Consider the following 19,853-nt stretch of genomic DNA (forward strand, 5'->3'; position numbering starts at 1 on the left):
GTGTGTTTCTCAGTAAATTTTGATTGAAATACCACTATACAGACAAACTACCGAGTTTCCGGCTTTTTTAGAGTGGCCTTGCACTTGCAGTCTTGGTAGATTCACTTTTTTAATTAATTTTAATTAATCCCTGGAGGATTTTTATCCTGTTGGGAGTACTTTCTTCATAGACAACAATATTTGAGTTTCATGGTTTTTTTCCTCCATCTATATATTGTTGTGTCTTTTATTGTCTTGTTGTCCTGCGTTTGTATTTCAGCACTAACTGACCAAGAGGCAGTGGCAAGGGAGGACAATTTTCCTTGTTCACCCTGAAGCATGTGGTTGATCATAGGCTTTTATAAACCAATTTATTCTTTTGAGGAATTTTAGAGTTTTATTTGGAGTACATGTTGCATTTTATCAAGTACCTTTCTGTATCAGTTCATATGACCATCTGTCATTTTCCTGGATGGCTTACGGTCCTGGTTCAGCCTTTGCCCCTGTCATGGCCTTGTGCTCCAGAAAGAACTGCTTATGTTTTTCTCTTTCCTCTTCTAGAATCCCAGAGGATCTTTCAGATTCTCACTGTGAGAACCATCCAGGATGGCTGAGCTTGAAAGGCTGAGGTCAGCAATAAAGTAGCAATTCCAGAAAGGCCTCCCACAGGTTTTTTGTTCACAGTAGTTTCTACTGCAGGTAAGCAGATTGGAGTTGTATGTCTGTGCCTGGAACAGTCTCTGCATTGAGAAGTGAGTCACTGCATAAATACAAGTCCCATGATGTGTCTAAGAAAATCACAGGTTTTCATTTCAGAGGATTTTCTGATTACTAACAAGAAGCTGATTCTAAGCTTCTCACAACTTTCAGATGAAGCAGGTCTTCCTGTGTGAGGTCCTATAAATTGTGTAGCCATATTGACACTAAAATGCCTTCATATTGTGGGTTCTTTAGGAGAACATGTTGTTGTCAGAAATAAAATAGGAGATACACCTTTCACATGGAAACATGAAAATGATTGGGTTTTTAAAACATACCTATGGCTGAGGTTGAAAACATACAATTTATTAAATATCTCTTGTGATAAATATATAAATTTAAAAACCAAGTTATCAACAACAGATACTTCCAGAACACTAACCCCACTACCAAATAAGCTCAAAACAAAATGCCTTTCACTTTCATTTTTATCAGTCAAAAATATTGTATAGTAAAATGTGGGGGCTCAAAAAGATCCATAGTGGCCTTATTCCATCTTGATTCAAGGTCAGAGAGTCTGAGCTTGTTTTGTCCAGCAAGGCTGCATAATAGGATGTTTTGGCCTAAGGCGTGGTTACCAGATGTCTTATACTTCAAGGCTTAATTACAGGATGTTTTGCTGTAAGGCATGGCTACTAGATGGTTTGAGAATTAAGGAAGTGTTTATACTTTTTCTGTACTTTGTAGCTTGAACCATGGTGTCCTTTAGAGGGGAAGGTCTTTTGCTGGTCCCTTGCTGGTGTATAAAAAGCCCTTGAGGAATAAACTCAGGGCGACTGTGGTATTTACCCAGAGTCCTTCCCTGATTACTTTTTAGCCACTTCTCAAAGTACCTGGACCAAGACACATAGCATTGTCCTCCTCAATGGGGAAGGACTGTGCTGAAACTAATGTCCACAGCGCCCATGGAATCTGGTGTTCTTTCTTATTGGTATTCTGTGTCAATTCCTGTCTTAAGAATCCTGCATGGTCATTAGCTTGTCCCTGTGTGTTGGCATTTTCCAGCTGTGGCTGCTCTCTCTGCACACTATAGACAGGTGGAAGAGGAAGTGTTGGGAGTCAGTCCTCTAGAAGGTAGCCTTCCTGCATATCCAGTGTTGTCTTATGGATTGGTAACTACAACACACTAGTTAATTTACTTTACCATAAAATGTTACTGCACATTCACACATTTCTCTCACTCAGTGCTTTTTTAAAAAAATGACTACATTGTAGCTGGAGTTCTCTCCAGTCCTGCCTGGCCCATGGTCAGGACAAATCTCTCTCACCCTCTAGTCCGGCAGCCACTCAGACCCAACTGAGTAAACACAGAGAGACTTATATTGCTTACAAACTTTATGGCTGTGGCAGGCTTCTTGTTATCTAGTTCTTTTATCTTAAATTAACCCATTTCTATAAATCTATAAGGTGCCATATAGTTTGTGGCTTACTGGTATCTTTATATGTTGTTTGTCATGGCGGCGACTGGCAGCATCTCCTGACTCAGTCTTTTTGTTCCCAGAATTCTCCTCTCTCCTTGTCCCACCTATATTTCCTGCCTGGCTACTGGCCAATCAGCACTTTATTTATACAGAGTGATATCCACAGCACTCCCCCTTTTCTTTTTTTTTTCAAAAAGGAAGGTTTTAACTTTCATATAGTAAAATTACATATAACAAAACAATTATCAAGCAAGAATTACAGTTAACAATATTAAAGAAGATATCCTATCTATCCTATATATGTGAGTTTAAGGTTTTATATCTAACTTATCTTTTATCATAACTGAGGAAATTATAACTATCTAATCTTTAACTACATCAAACCCAGAAGGATATACTATTACCTGAGAAATAGGAGATGGACACAAGAAAATTTTAGGATTATGGAGTAGTCCATGAGGCTGTATTGTTTGAGCCAGTTGCCTTGAAACCATTTTGGATGTTGGATCATCTGGGCCATGGTATCATCAGAGACCTTTCAGGGGGTCTTGGTTGATCAGACCTCATGTATCTTAATCTGGAACAAATCCATAGCCTGTTACTTTCTGTGGAAACAAAAGCAGAGCCTCCTTTCCAAAGCAACATATCCTTACATCTAATTTTTGAAGTCAAGGTACCTTTAAAATATACATAGTGGCTTTAGTGGCTTAATTTAACAGTTTTTACAATCAAATTTTTTTTTGCAGTTAAGAATCCCAAAGACAACACAATCCAGTTTCTTTGTGTGATATCCATCTTTATGTGGCTTATTTTTATATTAATTTTACTGTTTCTTTAAAGACTTTATTTTTTAAAACTATGTATTTTTTATATAAATGTACATATCACCTTTTTTTGTTTCTTTTAAGCCTACATATATATTTACACACATTGTAAACTATTCCATCTGAATCTGTCTTATTGTGAACCTATTGTTTTAAACTGCAGCATTCTAGGACTGAAATGGTGCTGTGGCTGCTGACTCCACCCACCTCAGCTTCCCAACATGGCGGTGGTACATTTACCACCAGCTCTGGGAGCCATCAGTTCTTAGAAACAGTGGGACTATGCTTTTATCAAAGCAGCGTGTAGCCCAGAAACCTCTTTTTTTTTTTAAACTAGTAAAAACTATATCCAACACACAGCATAGTGCACAACTTGGAGTTACCTCTGTGTAACATAGCATAGGTCAAGCCCGAATGCCATGAACGCAACATAGAGTAGCTTAAACCTGCAGGCTACTGCTAATTGAGAGAGACAACTAGGAAGCTGTTTTTAGCTTTGTTTTAGACTCTTTTTTTTTTTTTTTAGGTTTTAGGTAGAAACACTTGCCCCACGTTGGGTGCCATTTGTAGCTAGAGTTCTCTCCAGGCCTGCCTGGTCCACGGTCAGGACAAATCTCTCTCACCCTCTAGTTCCGCAGCCACTCAGACCCAACTGAGTAAACACAGAGAGACTTATATTGCTTACAAATTGTATGGCGTGGCAGGCTTCTTGTTATCTAGTTCTTTTATCTTAAATTAACCCATTTCTATAAATCTATAAGTTGCCACATGGTTTGTGGCTTACTGGTATCTTTACATGTTGCTTGTCATGGCAGCAGCTGGCAGCATCTCCTGACTCAGTCTTTTTGTTCTCAGAATTCTCTTCTCTGCTTGTCCCGCCTATTCTTTCTAGCTGGCTACTGGCCAATCAGCATTTTATTCATACAAAGTGATATCCACAGCATTACATTTTTATTTACTTCATTTATTTTGTGTGTTCATATGAGTGCATATGCCATAGTGCAGATGGGGAGCTCAGAGTATCAGGAGTCTGTTCTCTCCTTTAACCATATGGAATATGTGGATGAAGGTCCATTTGTCAGGCTTGGTGGCAGACACCTTTATCTGCTGAGTGGTCTCACCACCTTCACTCCACGACTTCATCTATTTATTTTTTTTACAAGCATAAAACCTGGTTGTCAACTTGTATATTTAGACTGCTTATTGTTCTCATTTTTTATTCTTCTTCAACTCAATTAAACAGCTTCCTTACACTACACCAGAGTGGACTTCCTGCTATCCAAAACACAATTACTGTTAGGCACTCTGGATCTGTTAAGTTGTGTGAATAATTAGACTCTGAATTTTCAGTGCAGTAGCACAAAGCAGCCCATGCTTTGCTCCTTCAAAGGTGATTCTGGATCAAGAGGTGTAGGCCTCCTGGAGCAATCTATCCCACTCAGGTGGCTGCTAATTTTGCAGTGAATTAGAAGGTCAGTTACACAGTCTATTACAATTCATGAAGCCCCACAGCTGTGTCACACTCTGTTTGAATGTCCCTTAGGTTCATATATTTGCACACTTAGTCCCCAGTGATGGATTGTTTGAGAAGGGTTAGGAGGTATGGCCTTGTTAGAGTATATGGTGCCTATTGGAGGAGGTATGTCACTGGGGTGGGCTTTTAGGTTTATAATGCCCATCCAAGTCTCTCTCTCTCTCTCTCTCTCTCTCTCTCTCTCTCTCTCTCTCTCTCTCTCTCTTTCTCTCTCTCTCCCTCCCTCTCTCCACCCTGCCTCCCTCACTCCCTCTTGTAGATCAAGATGAAAAGCTCTCAGCTATACTGTAGAGCTATGACATGATGTCTGCTCTTGACATGATGATCATAGACTGACTCTAAAATTGTAAGTAAGCCCCCAATTTAATCTCTTGTCAGAAAAGTAGCCTTGGTCGTGGTGGCTCTTCACATCAGTAAAACAGTGTCTTAGACACTCACCAAGGCTGCCATCTGTGCATATAAATACACTGTTATCTGCTGAAATGTGAAAATCATGTGTCAATGATAAATGACTTTATTAATGACCACTTGTAAGAAACACATGACTGAAGTAAGGGTCTGGGAGGAGAAATTGTCATGTCTGGTCTGTGTGCTTTCAGTTGCCCAGATTGCAGCCATGTGGGGCTGCTCTAGTCTTCCTGCATGTGTCCACTCTGTCCCTTGCTACACATGGCTTCTGGGATTCCAATTTGTTTTAATCTGCTTTATGTCACCATTCTGCCTTTCAGCCAATTTGCACCAGATAGTCTTGAGGTTACCATGGAGCTTACTGACTTAATTTGCCTCCATGCTGAGCAACTCTGATGCTGTACATACATGATTTTTTTTTTTTACTGTGAAACCTAACAACCTGCTCTATCATCCCTTTATCCAGATCCTACTCCTGTTATGTTCCTGACTTGAAGACGTCAGGTAGGAAAAGAAACTTTAATGTTTATTTAATTGGGCAGCTCACTAAATTGGGAAGCATCAAAACAATGTGGGATAAAGGGGAAAGTGCTGAACAAGAGGCTGCTGCCCTATCGTGGTCTCAGCTCTGACATTTCCTAGGGTTGAGATTTGGACAGAGTATTTCCTCATCCTCTCACTAAATGTTCCTTCAACTTCCTTGGTGAGATAACCGGCTGTCAGGGCTCAGGGCTCTCTGAGGTATTGGGTCTTTAGGAGCATGATAAAGAGAAGGAAACCAAGAGTTTCTGGGACTGTTTCAGCTAAAGCAGAGAGAGAGAGCCGGTAGGTATATAGTCAGGAGAACTGAGGGCCAAGATACTTCCCTCAACACAATATAATAATACTTCACATTTCGTACCTGTCAACATTAGTGGTGAGATATGAGAGAATTCAAGAATATATCTGGCAATGTTCAATCAGCAGCTGAGATTGGCCTACATTTTCTAGCTGGGCAGATGTCCCTTCCTCCTCTCTGGCTTCAGAGTGTACTGAGTAGGTACATTACCTTCCTGTTACACAGAGGACACACAGCTCTGGTTTAGAGATTAGCTCAGTTACCACAGTTTGCATTTCCCAGGTTGTCCAACTCCTAGAACATGGTTTCTTTTTGTTTTCCATTGTTGGTATTCTGCAAGGTGAAGGCAGACTCCCGAGATCATAGTAAATATCCCTCTCATTTCCTCTCCTTTCCAAAGACAAATCACTCTTACCAGGGCACTCATGTGTTCTCACAGATATCAGGTTGTTACACTCAGTTTTTTTTATCACACCCTCCACTCAAGAAGACTTTCTGACATAATTGTGAGTCTTTCCTGGTTCTTGTACTGATGTGAGTGTTGAAACAGGTTAGCAGCTTTTCTGGGTGCAGCATCTCACTAGGTTCCACAGCATAGCTCCCCTAACTCTGAACACCCCGAGTGTCTCCTGTCATTATTTAATGCTCTCTGAGATGATGTTCCACTCTGCTGGGAAACAGTACACTAAGGTGCTGTATGTGCAATGATCTGTATAGGTATTGAGAGTGGAAGAAAAATACCACTGTATTTATTTCCTGTTTTGAAGTTCAGGATGATGGCCTATTTTCTCAAGGTTCAGTAGGTCCACTACCTCTATCTGCTGCCTCCTGAGTGCTGGGATGACAAACATGCACTGTGTCAGCTTAGCTATATTTCTTGATAGCTGATGTTTTCTGAATGTACCAGTTGATAGGAGAGTGAGGACTTTTCTTTCTCTAGGCACCGGGACAAAAAGGGATATGGGATTTCAGTATGTGCCTCTTCTCACTCCAGGAACTTCTGAAACCCTTCATGGAGAGGCCAAATTTCCTCAGGACCTCAACTAGTTATTTGGAACTTTTCTGTACATCTTAGTCACTCTTCTCTACTTCTTTAAACTCCTTGTGGTGAAACTCGGAAAGGCCCCAGAATATCGAAACTCTCCTGCCCCTGGAAAAAGGTTCAAAATCCTCAAGGTGGGTCTTCATTGTCTATGTAGCTGACCTAAAATCTCCAGTGCAGCAGGGAGATATTTAGAGAAAAGCTATAAATCATGACCCTGGGTAGGATGGGAGCTGATGCTGCCTCAGCATAGCAGTACAGAGTAGAGGGATGGCAGGAAATGGGGTTCAAGTCATGCATGAGATACTGCTGCCTTTCGTCATTTATTTTCTTTCCCTCTTTTCTGACATTTAGAACTGTTTTAACTCTTCATTTAGGGGTTTTGTACTGCAGACTGTAAATAAGGTTTTCAAAAGGGCTGAGACTCTGAAGAGCAAACTCCTAAAGCAGTACACCAGGGAGTATGAGGGCTACCTGGCAGATAAGATCAGTATGCGAGCACAGGCAGCGTATTGTATGTCACTTAGTCAGCCTATGTCCTGGGACTGTGTTGTGTTGTTGTTTCAGTGAGTCTATGATCCAATGGATAGGCTCCACACTCAGTTGAACACACATGCACTTTATCCAGACAAGCCAACACACACACACACACACACACACACACACACACACACACACACACACACACAGAGTGCAGTAGGGCACTGAGAATATTGAGACTTCGTTGTTACTGAAGATAGCTATACAGAAACTGACTAAGGTGGTGGTGGCTATTCTCCATAGACCTGGTGCTCCATGGGCCCTATGCTGAGATGTCAGACCTAAACAGACCTGCACTTTGAAAATCTTTTTGCTGGTAAGGTTTTTCCTTCTGGGATTTGAAGATGTAGCCTAAATCTGTTTCTCCTTCTGTAGAAGAAAAGAAAAGAGGAAGAGGCAAAAAACAAGGCATTCTGGGAGGATAGAAGAAATCTCAGACAAAACTCCCCAGACTTGCCCAAATTCATCTCTCTTCAACATAGACTTGTGCGTTGTGGAGAGGTGAACCCCAGGCTGACATCAACAGCTACTAAGGCTGAAGAACCTTCAGGAGGAAGCACACCTGTTCAACAACCAGTGGTGTGTGGCCCACAGGAAGCCATTGAGGAGATAACACCCATCACTTCAGCAGACACTCACTATGGAGAGACTAAAATGATGAGAAGCCCAGGTGAGTCACCACAGGTCCATGACTTGGAAATGACTTGTGTATAAGTGTTTCCCTGCATCTGGGGCAGCCACACAAAACAGACTGCAGCTCTCCAGTAAAGTAAGGCAGTGCTGGTGCACAGGTGTCTGAGGTCTAGAGCACTGAGTGACAGAGAATGTTCCTTCCCCTTGTCCACGTCCTCGGCCGTTTGCTTCCACGGATCCACTTTGCTGCGGTAACAGAACCTCCTGTGATGAGTGTTGTCTCGTTCCTTCCTGCCATCTGACTGTCTTGTCAAAATAACCTTTAACTTAGTTTACCCAGACAATTTTCCTCAAAACTTGTTTGAATTCAGATCCTCATCTTTTCTGAGCTCTGTAGAGATTTGAAGAATCACATTAAGAAAATACTGAATCATCTTCCATCATAAGGAATGTGCTGTGCATTGTTACTTTATGAAAGTCGGACTCTCAGATAATCTTATGACATAATGGAGAGATGTGAGGGCAACAGAATTTTGGGTGCATGAGATTATGTTTTCAGCATTTGGTAGACTCTCACAGGAAATCCTCAATTAGGGCCATGGAGACGATGACTCTGTGGGTGAAGGGCTAGCAGTGACAGGGTCAGAACCTGAGATGGAATCTCCAGAAAGCACGTGACAATGGGGTGTGTTGGCTACCTCTACATTCAAGGTTCTCTTCAGGTGAGGTGGGACAGGGAGACAGGAGAAGACCTGGTTTCTCACAGCACAGCTAGCTGGGCAGACAGAGAAGCACAAATGAGATTCTGTTGGACCAACGGGGGTCAGGGAAGATCAGAACTCCAGGCAGTCAGGTCACATCTGCATATGTGCTGAAGCACCTGTGCATCCTTGCTCACACATCAGCGTGCACATTCTGAAAAACAAATACAGATCATGGACACATGCAAACACACTCACAGTTCATAATAAAGGATCTTAAAAGGGAAATTCACAAATATTGTAGAAAAGAAGTTCTTAAATATTTTAGCTAATATGTTTTATTTTGTTTTTTTTCCCCATATATAACATCTGCCTTTAGAGCCTGAATAAGCCTGACTTTAGATCCTGCTGCCTCAGCAAGCAAATGCTGGAATTCCAAGTGTACATCACCAGGGCTGGGTTTTCAAAATTTTATAAAATATTGGTTGATTCTTGTCTTATCTTGCATAATTCAAAATCTCTTCTTGAATGAGGAGGAGCCTGAAACCAAATTGCAATGCTCTGTCTTAATTAGGCACAGGTTAGAGAGTTGTCCTTTCCCAGCCATGAGCCTGTGCAGTCAACAATCCACACATCTGTATAATATAATGACGAAACACGAGTAAGATGTTTAGTTCTTATGGGACTGGGAGAAATAATCAGGAAAGGGATGACTGGTCCCAGCTAAGTTGAGCAACTGTCCCTGTGGCTTTGCTGGGCTTAGTGCATCATCTTCACTCATGGTTGTAGTCTTGAGCTGAAATTCTCTAGGGTGATGTACACAAGGATTGTCCTGATGTTCCATGGTCTCAAGGTTCTCCCCCTTGCCTCCAACATGCCCTGTTTGAGACAGTGAGTGTTGTTCTGATCTTGAGACAAGTGTCTGTGTATGTTTCCATAAAACTGCAACCTTTGATGGTATTTCTCATGTCCTCACATCTCTTGGGAAAAATCGTCTACATGGCTGAGCATGCCCACAATAGGCATTCTTCAAGGTGGAAGTTCTGGAATACTAGTAGTTTGATTCAGTCATTGTCTGAAATGCACAGACCATGGCAGATACTTTTTGAGACTCAATCTCAAGACCCATGAGGACCCAGGGAAACGGAAGTCCAGACCTGAGATTCTAGAGGCCAGCAGACCTGGAGATATGAACAAGAAATAAAGATGTGTCTGTCCCCAGAGAGACAGCAGAAGTTTACATTTTCTCTGTCTGTTTGTCCTGTTTAGCTTCCTTATGGCTTCATGTTACCCACCAGAGTTGAGAGGGCACTTTCCCACTGAGTCTGTGAACCCACACAGAAATTTCTTTACAACTAGCTCAGTCATAACCAGAAATACGTTGTTCCATCCACTCAAGCTGACAGTAAAGTCCATGCTCACAGCTACCACTCAGCTGTGGCCAGAGCTTAGAGAAGAAACTCCCTGCCTGCTTTGTAGTTCCATCATGGGGAGAAGGGATGCTGGAGAGAATACCAATGACTGTGTTATTCCTCCATGCTGCCAAGCTGAGTTCTGTTCAGGGACACCAGGCTTTGTAACCTCAGACTTCTTTCTCTTTTCCATTGCAGTTCTGAACTCCAAAGGCCTCCACCCTGTGGTCTTTCTTCAGGATTTATGGGATCAGTTCTTCCATTCTGCAAGGAAGAACACAAAGAAAGGACTAGAAACATGCGGTGTCTTATGTGGTACCCTGGTAAAGATATGAAAACTCCTTCTTGATTTCAGACTGTTTCTTCCCCCTTGGCTTCCCATGACTCCCAGAAAACATATCCAGGGGCTGTGTCCATACATATCACTCCACAGAAGGAACCATGGATGACAAGGCCTGGCCAACTTGAATTTGATGATTTTGCAATTGGTTGCTTTTCAGAATCCCTTGAATTGAATAATTTGCTTCAATGCTATAATTAGAAATTTTCGCTCTAGTGGTGGCTAATGCCTGTAACCCCAGTTATTGTCAAACTAAGGCTGGAGGCTTCTTGAAAGTTCATACCTGGCTCACATACAGAGTGAGACATTGAAGTAAAAGCAGGCAGGCTGTCAGGCAGAATGTCAGGTATGAGACATGGAGACAGGCATATTGACTAATTCTTAGTGGAGGAGGATTCAATTTCTTTTGTAGCCTGGTCTGACCACCTACTCTGTGGTAAGCCTTGGAATATAAATTAAACACCTCAAGATCCCCACACAGACCTACTGGCTGCTGCAGGGAAGACCCTAGTCCCAGAATGTTCTAAGAGGGACATGTCAGGTTCATCTTATCCTCTGTGCCTTCATACAGTACCCGGCAAAGCACTGGAGCAGTGTTTCAGTTGGAGAAACACTGAGGTGAGGGAGAAGGATGAGAGTCATTCACTGGGGTGGGGGCTTCACTTACTTGTGTTATGAGAGAGTGGGATTGACAGTGCCAGGGAATTGTAACAAGTTGTTTTCTCTTGTCAGGTAAAGGAAGAATATCATGTCACTCATATTATAATCCCTGTGCAGAATGGAGGCCCTGATTATTGCTATGCTGAGAACAAGGAGGAACTCTTCTTTATCCAAGAAGAGCTGGGACTTCTCACCTTAGGTTTTTTTCATGTAAGCAAACTGATTTCCCTGATAGCAGTATCCTCTTTGTCTCTTAGAAACACACAGCCGAGATCTTTCTCTGCGCAGAGTCAATCCATTCTAGGTTGTCTGTCTCTGAGCACATGCAGTCACTTGTGTTCTAGCCTTGAGTCAAAGGCACATTTCCTGGTGCTTTAAACACACTTTTCTTATTTTTATCTCTTATTCAAAGTTCCAATAGCTTGTGTGTGGATGGAGAATGGTAGCTTCCCTAGGATGTCTGAGAACATGGAGTAGAGACTATGTCCTGAAAAGTTGGATGACTGCAAGTATTTTAACCAAGTCAAGAGAATTCCTTATAATGATTGCATTTTTTCTTTAGGAAGAAGCACTTGCGTTGTGCACACCCAAAGAGCTTTATGCAAGGTTTTCAAGTGGTTGGACATGCTGTGCAGACCTGTGGTCATCTTCAAGGAAACAGTTCCTTCCCTAGTGATTCTTTCATTGTCAGGGCCTCAAACTCACAGAACACTTCTCTTAATGGGTCAGGTGTAGGCCACAATCAGGCAGTTATATCTAGGTTTTGAGAGATCACAAGTACTTTTGTATTCAAAGCTGGGGAAGTGCTGATGTGTGAGATAGTCTCCTGTGTCTCATGCTTCAGTTGCATAAATTTTTACTGCTTTGCTAACAATAATATACCATGACAGATGGAAATTTGGCCCATTGTGCCTAGACACAAATGGGAGATCACACAGAAAATGAGCACCAATTCCGATGAGGCAGAATATATTCTCTTTTTTCAGGAGATAAATACAGGACTATAGGTGTCAGAGGAAGAGGGGTCCCACTTATGGTGACTTATGATGACTTGTAAAGACGCCCAAACAGAATTCCATGGGGAAGTGGTCTTGCATCAGTGAGCAGTCCTGTTGTCTGGAATTTGTGTTAGTATCAGAAAAGGATGCTAGATTATGGCCAGGAAGAACAGTGATACTTTTTAGTAATGGAACAACTTTTTATGTTATTTTGTGGAGAACAATGATGTGACAAAAGCCAGACCCCAGAATATAAAATGAAGGAGTTATAAGTCTGGTTGCATTAGGGAGGTAAGTTAATGATTGTAAGCTGCTAACTTCCAAAGGTGATGAGAGGGTGACTGCTATGTGTACAAGAATGTAGAATTTCAAAGATCCAGGGGCCAAGGAATAGAGGTTGTCCAGTCTGTGACAGGTTAGGCTTGGAGTTGGGCTCATGGGGGATGGCAGTGATTCTCTCACAAGCATGAGTAGGGCATCTAGAGGAAGACAGACTTTGGAAGTGGGGTTCAGTCCTACCTTGGGGAATTTAAGGCACTTGTGAGATATCACATCTGTGGGACCTTGGCTGGCAGTTGGAAGGAGGTTTTGGGAAGCCAATGGAAGGCAGGAAAGGAACCTGCATGGCTTCTGAATGGAGCTGGCCCAGAAAACCTGGTAAATAAGGAGTGTTGACAGCAAGAGAAGTGATTGGCTGACAGCTGAGGAGGAGATCTAATGAGGAGAGCAGGAACCCAGTGGGGGATGACAGAGACACAAGGCTGCAGGAGAAATGGTTATGGGGTTCACAGAAGACACACAGCGGGGACAGTGGGGGAATGAGTTCAGCATGTGACCCAGGGACAGACTCCAGCAGAAGAGGATCCAGATCTCATACTGGAGCTGGAGCTCTTTGAGGATGTTGGCTAATGACTTTTAGGCCTTGGTGGGCAGAGACCACAAGGTTTAAAGAAGCCATGGAAAGCTCGGTGTACTGGCAGTTCTGGAAGCCTAGCATTCAGGGAGGTGGGCCTGCTGGATGGTGACTTTAGCACCATCCTGTGCTACACAGGAAGACCGTGGCTTGAAAGCAAAGTCATCTGATGAATTTACTGCTATTGTGGAGTTTGTCAGACTGTCATATTGAGGATCACATCTATCTAGGCCAAGATTCTAGGGGAAAGGGAGAGAGATGAGGCCGCTCTTTGCAGAACTGGGTTAACAGAGTCCTGATGTGTACAGGAACTGGGAAATGGTTTCATCATGGTTTTGTCTAGTTGTTTTTGTTTTTGTTATTTTAGCCTTTTCTTTGTCTTCCTTTAGTTTTACAAATGTTTGATATTTTAAAATATAGCTTACTTGTAGTATACATACATAAACAGTATATTTTAAAGATTCCTTGAGGAAACATGAACTTGACAGGAACCTGGTCCAACTTTCCAATTTCCTTCCTCTGTGACTGATCCTCCTCTTGCCTTAACCATGTCTTTCTCAATTTCTTTAGAGTTCATCTCCTAAGTGTGCCCTCCCCCAAACTAACAGTATTTCAGGCCTGCTTGTGTCTCAAAATGCAATATATTTGACTTTTACATCTGGCTTGATTTCAGGAATCATGGTGGGGACCAGTTGTTGAAGTTCCTTGTACTTGCCTTCCTTGGTGGATCAGGCATGGGGCTCACTGGGAATTCTTGGCTTCTTTTGTCTTCTCAGACCCATCCAACCCAGACAGGCTTCTTGTCAAGTGTGGATTTGTACACAGTTTTTGCTGTCAAAAGATGCTGCCAGAATCAATTGCAGTGGTGTGTGCACCCAAATATAAACAGTGAGTATGTAGGAGTCAGGTCTGGAAGGTACAAGAGTAAAATGCTCCATGGCTCAGAACACTGTAAAAATGAAGTAATATCCAGAGTGTCTTAAGTGATTGCTATGAAAGCCTCCCTTTAAGGTGCACTTTCTAATTAACACCAGCTGCTCTTAAAAGACATGCTGACACCACTGCTGGGTTCCTAAGACAAATTCTTAAAAATTGAGCTAAAGAGCCAGAGTTCGAAGTAATTCCACACCAGACACTGCATACGAGTGTCATCTCTTTTCATTCACAATGGCATGTTACTCTGAATTCATCAGCAGAGCTGGTGTTTTGAAATCAATGAATCATCCTGTTTTCTTTTGTAATTTTTACGCACTGATTATTATCTCATAGAGACTGGTGGACACTGGTTTTAGCACACTCCCAACTTGTTCCTCCCAATGATTGATCTGAACAGACCTATTTTTTTTTTACTTAATTCTTCTTCCTAATTTTTACTATTGCTAAGCTCCTTTACCTCATTAGGTCATCCTACAAGAAAGGGATCCAGAGAGAATGAGTTAAAAACAGAGGGATCTACACATGCCATGACAAGAAGAAGGAGAAGGAGGATGAGGTACAGGAGGAGGGAGGAAGAGAGAGGGGGATGATTAGGACTGACAAAGAAGACAAGGTCTAACAGGACAATGACAGTGATGACTAGGAATAGGAGGAGGAGTTCCACATGGTCTATGAGGGAGGAAGAGCTGTGCAGAGAAGAGGAGAGACAGGAGGAGAGGAGGGGAGAAGGGTAGAGAGGCAAAAAGAGAAAGGAGCGAGATTATAGAAAGGAGAGGAAGAAGAGGAGGAAAAGAAAGGGAAAGAAGGGAGGCAAGATGAGAAAAAGATGGAGAGGAGAGAGAGGAAGGAGACTGGGAGGGATATCTGCTTGACTGTGATTTTACTTTTTCTCATTTCAGAGTTGCAATTTTCACACTGACACCTTTTGGATTAAAAGAAATATCATTCTGCCCCCAGAGACGATTCCATTCCCATAAACAGGACTCAGCTCTTTTCTATGTACCTATCTATGTACAAGAAATCAAGGCCATGTTCCCAGCCATGACATAGAGCTGATAAGGTTTAGCATCCTTGCTGACCCTCATGGAAGTTCATCCTCTTCACTCACCTTCCTAGAAATCCATAATAACCATGTATGTAGGAAGCAGTGGGCAATGGAAATAAGTTTCTATTTGCAACCTGACCATTTCCAGTCTTTGAGGGTGCTGACCATCCTGACCATTTTTTTCTGGTAACTGGGGATACTAATACTATGTACTTTATAAGCTGTTGAGAGGATAAAGGAAGAAGGATTGGGGTGGGCTCAGGGGCAGAATGTGTCCTCAGCATGCTTGATACCCTGGATTTCATCCCCAGTAACAGGAGGGAAAGAACCCACAAAGTATGGAATCCATTAGCTTATGCAAAACTTATTACTTGTTAATTTGTTCTTCATCAGTGTCAGTTACTAGGTTTCAATCGGTGATCTGAATGACAAGGAAAAAGTCATGTAAGATAGGTAGATTAAGCACATTTCATTCTGGAGTCTTGCCTAGAAAGTAGAGTTCTCATCTGCCTAGGGAGGTGGTTTCTTCTCCCAGGTTGTGTCTGTGATAACACACTTAGTGTGATCAGGCCTCAGGGCATCAGATCAGCCTTAGAACAATGAGATTCTGGTACTTTACTTTACATTAGCCTGGACTTTGCAATCCACTTTGATTCAGAAGAAATGCAGGAACATAGTGAAAGGAACAGAACCCAGTCCTATAAAATATATGAGTGAGGGATGCAGCCACAGAGATTGAAGGAAAGCTGAGATCTTGGGATCCGAGTGCTAATTCCAAGTGGTAGAACTCTGTGTATGTGTTTTATCTGTATCATTATAAATGCATATGTATATTTGCATATACTTTGTATCTTACTGATTCTAATAGTAAAATAAAACCTAATGAAACTCAACATTCTTTTATGAAACATATGCGTAATTCATTATTTTTGTTTACATTTGTAACTTCATTGTGTAGTCTTTTAAAAATAGACCCTGCTTTGATTTTAATTCTGTGTCCCTGTGAGTTTCATATGTGAGTTCAGTGCTTGTGTGGTTAGAAGTTGTCAGATGCCTTAGATCTGGAGTCAAGCCCTTATGCACTACCTACTTCCCTGCAAGCCCAGTGGGTGTTGCTAAACACTGGGCCATATTCCAGTCCCCATTTTCTAGTCTCACGGATCAAACCAGGTTTTCAGTTGAGTGTGGGAAAGATCTTTCTAACAGATCTGTTTAAAATACATAGCTCTATCTTGGGATACAGTAATGATTAAGTACTAGGATGTTGAGAGAGATTGTACAATTAAAAAAAATGCCTGGAACACCAGTTCCCAAGTTTCCAGATGTAAAGTCCCCTCCCAAACCTGGCCATGGGGAAACACACCTTAGGACCAGCACTCGGGCAGCTGCGGCAGGAGATCACCAGTTCAAGGCCAACATAGCCAGACTTTCAGATTGATAAATCCTTATGACTTTGTATGCCAGGTGTGAGCATCCCCTTTAGGACAATTAGGCCCCCTTTACCATCTGATTGACATCATAACTCCAATACTGCACTGAACTTGCTGGTCTCTTTTAATAAAGGAATGTTTCACAAGTGACTCTGGAAAATAGATGCAAAGATACACGGGGAGACACTGACTCCGACCATGTGGAGAACTTGGTGGGAATGTTGGGTGCCAGATCTTTTGCTTCTGTTGACATCAGGATTTTACCGCTAAGCTGAGAACTATCTAACTTCAGTGACAGTTAAATAAGAGGCTTATTGCTGGGGATGTGGCTCAGTTGGGAGAGTGCTCCTGTTTCAAGCAGCAGGCCCTGGACTCATTTCCCAGCATAACTGAAATCTGCCATGGTGGTGTTTGCCTATAATCCAGCACTGGGGAGCTAGTAGCAGGAGAATATGTTCAGCAATCTCCTGGGAAACCTAGATTATGTGTCTAGACTGGTCACATGAATGTCTCTTTTGGTATGATATAAAAAGTATAAGTTTTTTCAAAACAGGTGTTTTCTATTCCTTAACTACATTTCCTTTAATTGCAGGACTTGAGCCATGTCACGATCCAAACCATCATGGTGACTATCATAGATTTGCTATGATTTGAATCCCACAGGACTATATAAGGGGGAATGTCTGTTTGTCTGTCTGTCTGTCTGTCTGTCTGTCTGTCTCTGTGTGTGAGAGTGAATGTAGGGTGGTATATATATGTGTATGTATGTTCAACCTCTGTCATGTATGGTACATCTGTATCATGTATTTTCCGTGTTGTGTATGGATGGCACAATGTGCTCATTCATGGAGCCCAGAGGAAGACACTGATATGTGCTCTATTAATGAATCTTGTTTCAAGGTAGAACAGTGTAGTAGGAGCTCATAGTGATTGGAAATTGATTTTATTAGATAGCTTATTTGTTATTAGTTTTAGATGATATTTTCCAGCCAGGAACCAGTGTGGGTGTTAGGGCCCAGTGCTCTCATTTGCTAGCTTGCCTCACCTGCCTCAGGGAGCCTAGAGGACAGGTTGTAATGACAACACTCACTAACCAACTGAAGAAGAATGAAGGTCTCCATTGGTCCCAGACATCAGCCTACATGTCTCACGCTGATTGAAGGCTTCTTTGACAGACAAATGACTTTTTGAAGAGATAAGGCACACAACTTGAAACTAACTGATGATGACATCATTTAAAGTGAAAATTCTGACTCAGATGAGTTTCGTTGCTTTTTGGATGACTGTAAGGCCTGATGAGGCTTGCCACCAATGCACAATTACACATAGAAACTGAAGTTCCTGATGCGGATTTCCTGGTGTCTCCCTAGGTGATGTTGCACTGTAGTCTGGCAGCCCAACACCATGGAACCTGGGGAAGGATGTTAGAGTTTAAAAGAGAATATCCTATTGATGGGAATTTTCTGCTTGGCTATGAGAGGCATCTGCTTTGGGCATCATGTGTGGGGCTTAAACTCTTTATTGATTGATCTTTTGACTTTTTTTTTTTTTTTTGGTTTTTCGAGACAGGGTTTCTCTGCATAGCTTTGCGCCTTTCCTGGAGCTCACTTGGTAGCCCAGGCTGGCCTCGAACTCACAGAGATCCGCCTGGCTCTGCCTCCCGAGTGCTGGGATTAAAGGCGTGCGCCACCACCGCCCGGCGATCTTTTGACTTTTGATGATAAGTGATTTTAAAGCTTCAGGGCATCTTGTCTGGAATAAGGACCTCTGGACAAAGTGTACCACCTCACAAGCCCGGAAAGACAAGAGAAGATGCAAGATGCACAAGACAAGTGCAGTTCTGTGGACTGTGTCATAGTTGTCTAATGTAAAACAGCATGAGGTAGCCCTCCTCCCCTCCTCACAGATGATCCAGTCTGGCAACCATGTTGTCCTGATAACCATCCTCCTGAATGACCACTCTGGCCAGCAAACAGCACAATACAACTCTGCAGGATGTCTGGCCAAAAGAGAGTAATCTGCTTGCATTGAAAAGCTTTCATTGAAGTTTGTAAAGTTCCCTATATGTGATGAACTCACTACTGAGGCTTGTGCTTGCTTTAGTCTTCCAACAAAAATGGTGTCCTGCACAAGGGATGCTGGGACAAATTCACTGCCAGTGACAGACTGGCTAAAGCAGCTCACCATGAACTGTGCTCGGGTACACATTCTCTGCTTATGTAGGCCCTGTCTAGAAATTTCCATAAATTTCACAGAAACTTGTATTTTTTTTTAATATAAGTGTGTTTTGAAATAGACTAGTAGTTTCTTAAAATTGCTATTTAGTTCTAAAATTAAAGTTGAGTTTTGTGTCATGCTCTTGAGTCTTCCTTCTGATCAGGAGTCACATAATCATGTTAAGTGAGAGATGTGATTGCCAGCTAATAGGATTAGTAGATACTGGTGGGTAACCTTGTCCTAGTTGTCTATTTCTCCTTTATTTCCTTTTTCCTTTATCTGTTTTTCTTTGTTTATTGTGACTGGATCTCAGTGTGAAGCAATGTCTAGTCTGAAATTTACTTTATAGTCCAGGCTGACCTGGAACTTACAAAAACTCACCTACTTCTGCTTCCCAAGGGTTGGGATCAAACATTTCATTGCTGTGGTTTTAAATTTTATCATTTGACATTGCCCTGTATGTCTATAATCGATCTTGATCATACTTAGTCCTCCCCTCCCTCAGCCACACTCCTCCAACCCCATCTGAAACCCCTATTCTAAACGTGCCAGGCTTGGGATCAAGGATCTTGTTGTATGAAGCCAAGTTGCTGGCCCCATTTCCCATTTGAACAACCCGCTGAGTTTAATCAGGGTTTCTTGCATGTGCACGTTTGTGAGGTTCTATTGGATCCTGGCCAACTTCCCATTCTCTACACCCCCAAAGAAAAATGACTCCTCCTTCCCCCTAAAGAAGTATGAATCGCTCCTCAGCTAGGGTTAGAGCACTAACCCCTACACCATGCATTCTGGAATACTGAAGCACTCCCCCTTGAGAAGCTTTAGTGGAGACAAACACAGCTGCTGGGTTTTCCTGAGTGCAAAGCCCTTGTCCTGTGTAGAAAAGAGGTTTTCACAGCACTCCTCTCCACCTTCCACCTCTTAAATTGTTTCATCGTCATTTAACACCATGCACTCTGAGTGGTGAGATGTGTGTGGTGGTGGTGGTGGGGTGACATAGATGTCTTATTGGAACCAAATACTCAACACTTTTCCTCAACCCTTTGACAAGTAAATGATTCAATGTATTAACCACTCCCATGCCAAAGAAGCTTCTCTGACCAATGGGAAAGCAGCACTAATCTTTGGACATATACATAAGTATTTGGGAGGCATTTTGATAACATGTCCATTTAGAAAAATGACAGTAGCATGTTTCCCCATGGGCCTTTATGCCCCATTGT

General features: G+C 42.2%; 1 protein-coding gene across 3 annotated transcripts in view; it reads left to right on the forward strand.

Annotated features, from left to right (window-relative positions):
- LOC143267045 (STAM-binding protein-like) overlaps positions 1-15,876 on the forward strand; it is an 87,909-nt gene extending 72,033 nt beyond the window's left edge. Inside the window, exons 3-12 of one of the 3 annotated variants that reach the window (XM_076543751.1) lie at positions 541-678; positions 4,777-4,863; positions 5,392-5,429; positions 6,758-6,939; positions 7,828-8,015; positions 10,290-10,414; positions 11,164-11,301; positions 13,779-13,890; positions 14,404-14,494; positions 14,838-15,876. In XM_076543751.1, coding sequence (XP_076399866.1) covers positions 8,000-8,015; positions 10,290-10,414; positions 11,164-11,301; positions 13,779-13,890; positions 14,404-14,494; positions 14,838-14,988 — 633 coding nt within the window. In that variant the 5' untranslated portion in view covers positions 541-678; positions 4,777-4,863; positions 5,392-5,429; positions 6,758-6,939; positions 7,828-7,999 and the 3' untranslated portion in view covers positions 14,989-15,876. Of the gene's footprint in view, positions 1-540; positions 679-4,776; positions 4,864-5,391; positions 5,430-6,757; positions 6,940-7,720; positions 8,016-10,289; positions 10,415-11,163; positions 11,302-13,778; positions 13,891-14,403; positions 14,495-14,837 lie in introns of all 3 variants that reach the window. The other 2 variants (XM_076543746.1, XM_076543747.1) reach the window with 2 other exon arrangements.
- Positions 15,877-19,853: the final 3,977 nt, after the last annotated feature.

This window comes from Peromyscus maniculatus, chromosome 1 (genome assembly GCF_049852395.1).
Source record: "Peromyscus maniculatus bairdii isolate BWxNUB_F1_BW_parent chromosome 1, HU_Pman_BW_mat_3.1, whole genome shotgun sequence".
Lineage (NCBI taxonomy): Eukaryota > Metazoa > Chordata > Mammalia > Rodentia > Cricetidae > Peromyscus > Peromyscus maniculatus.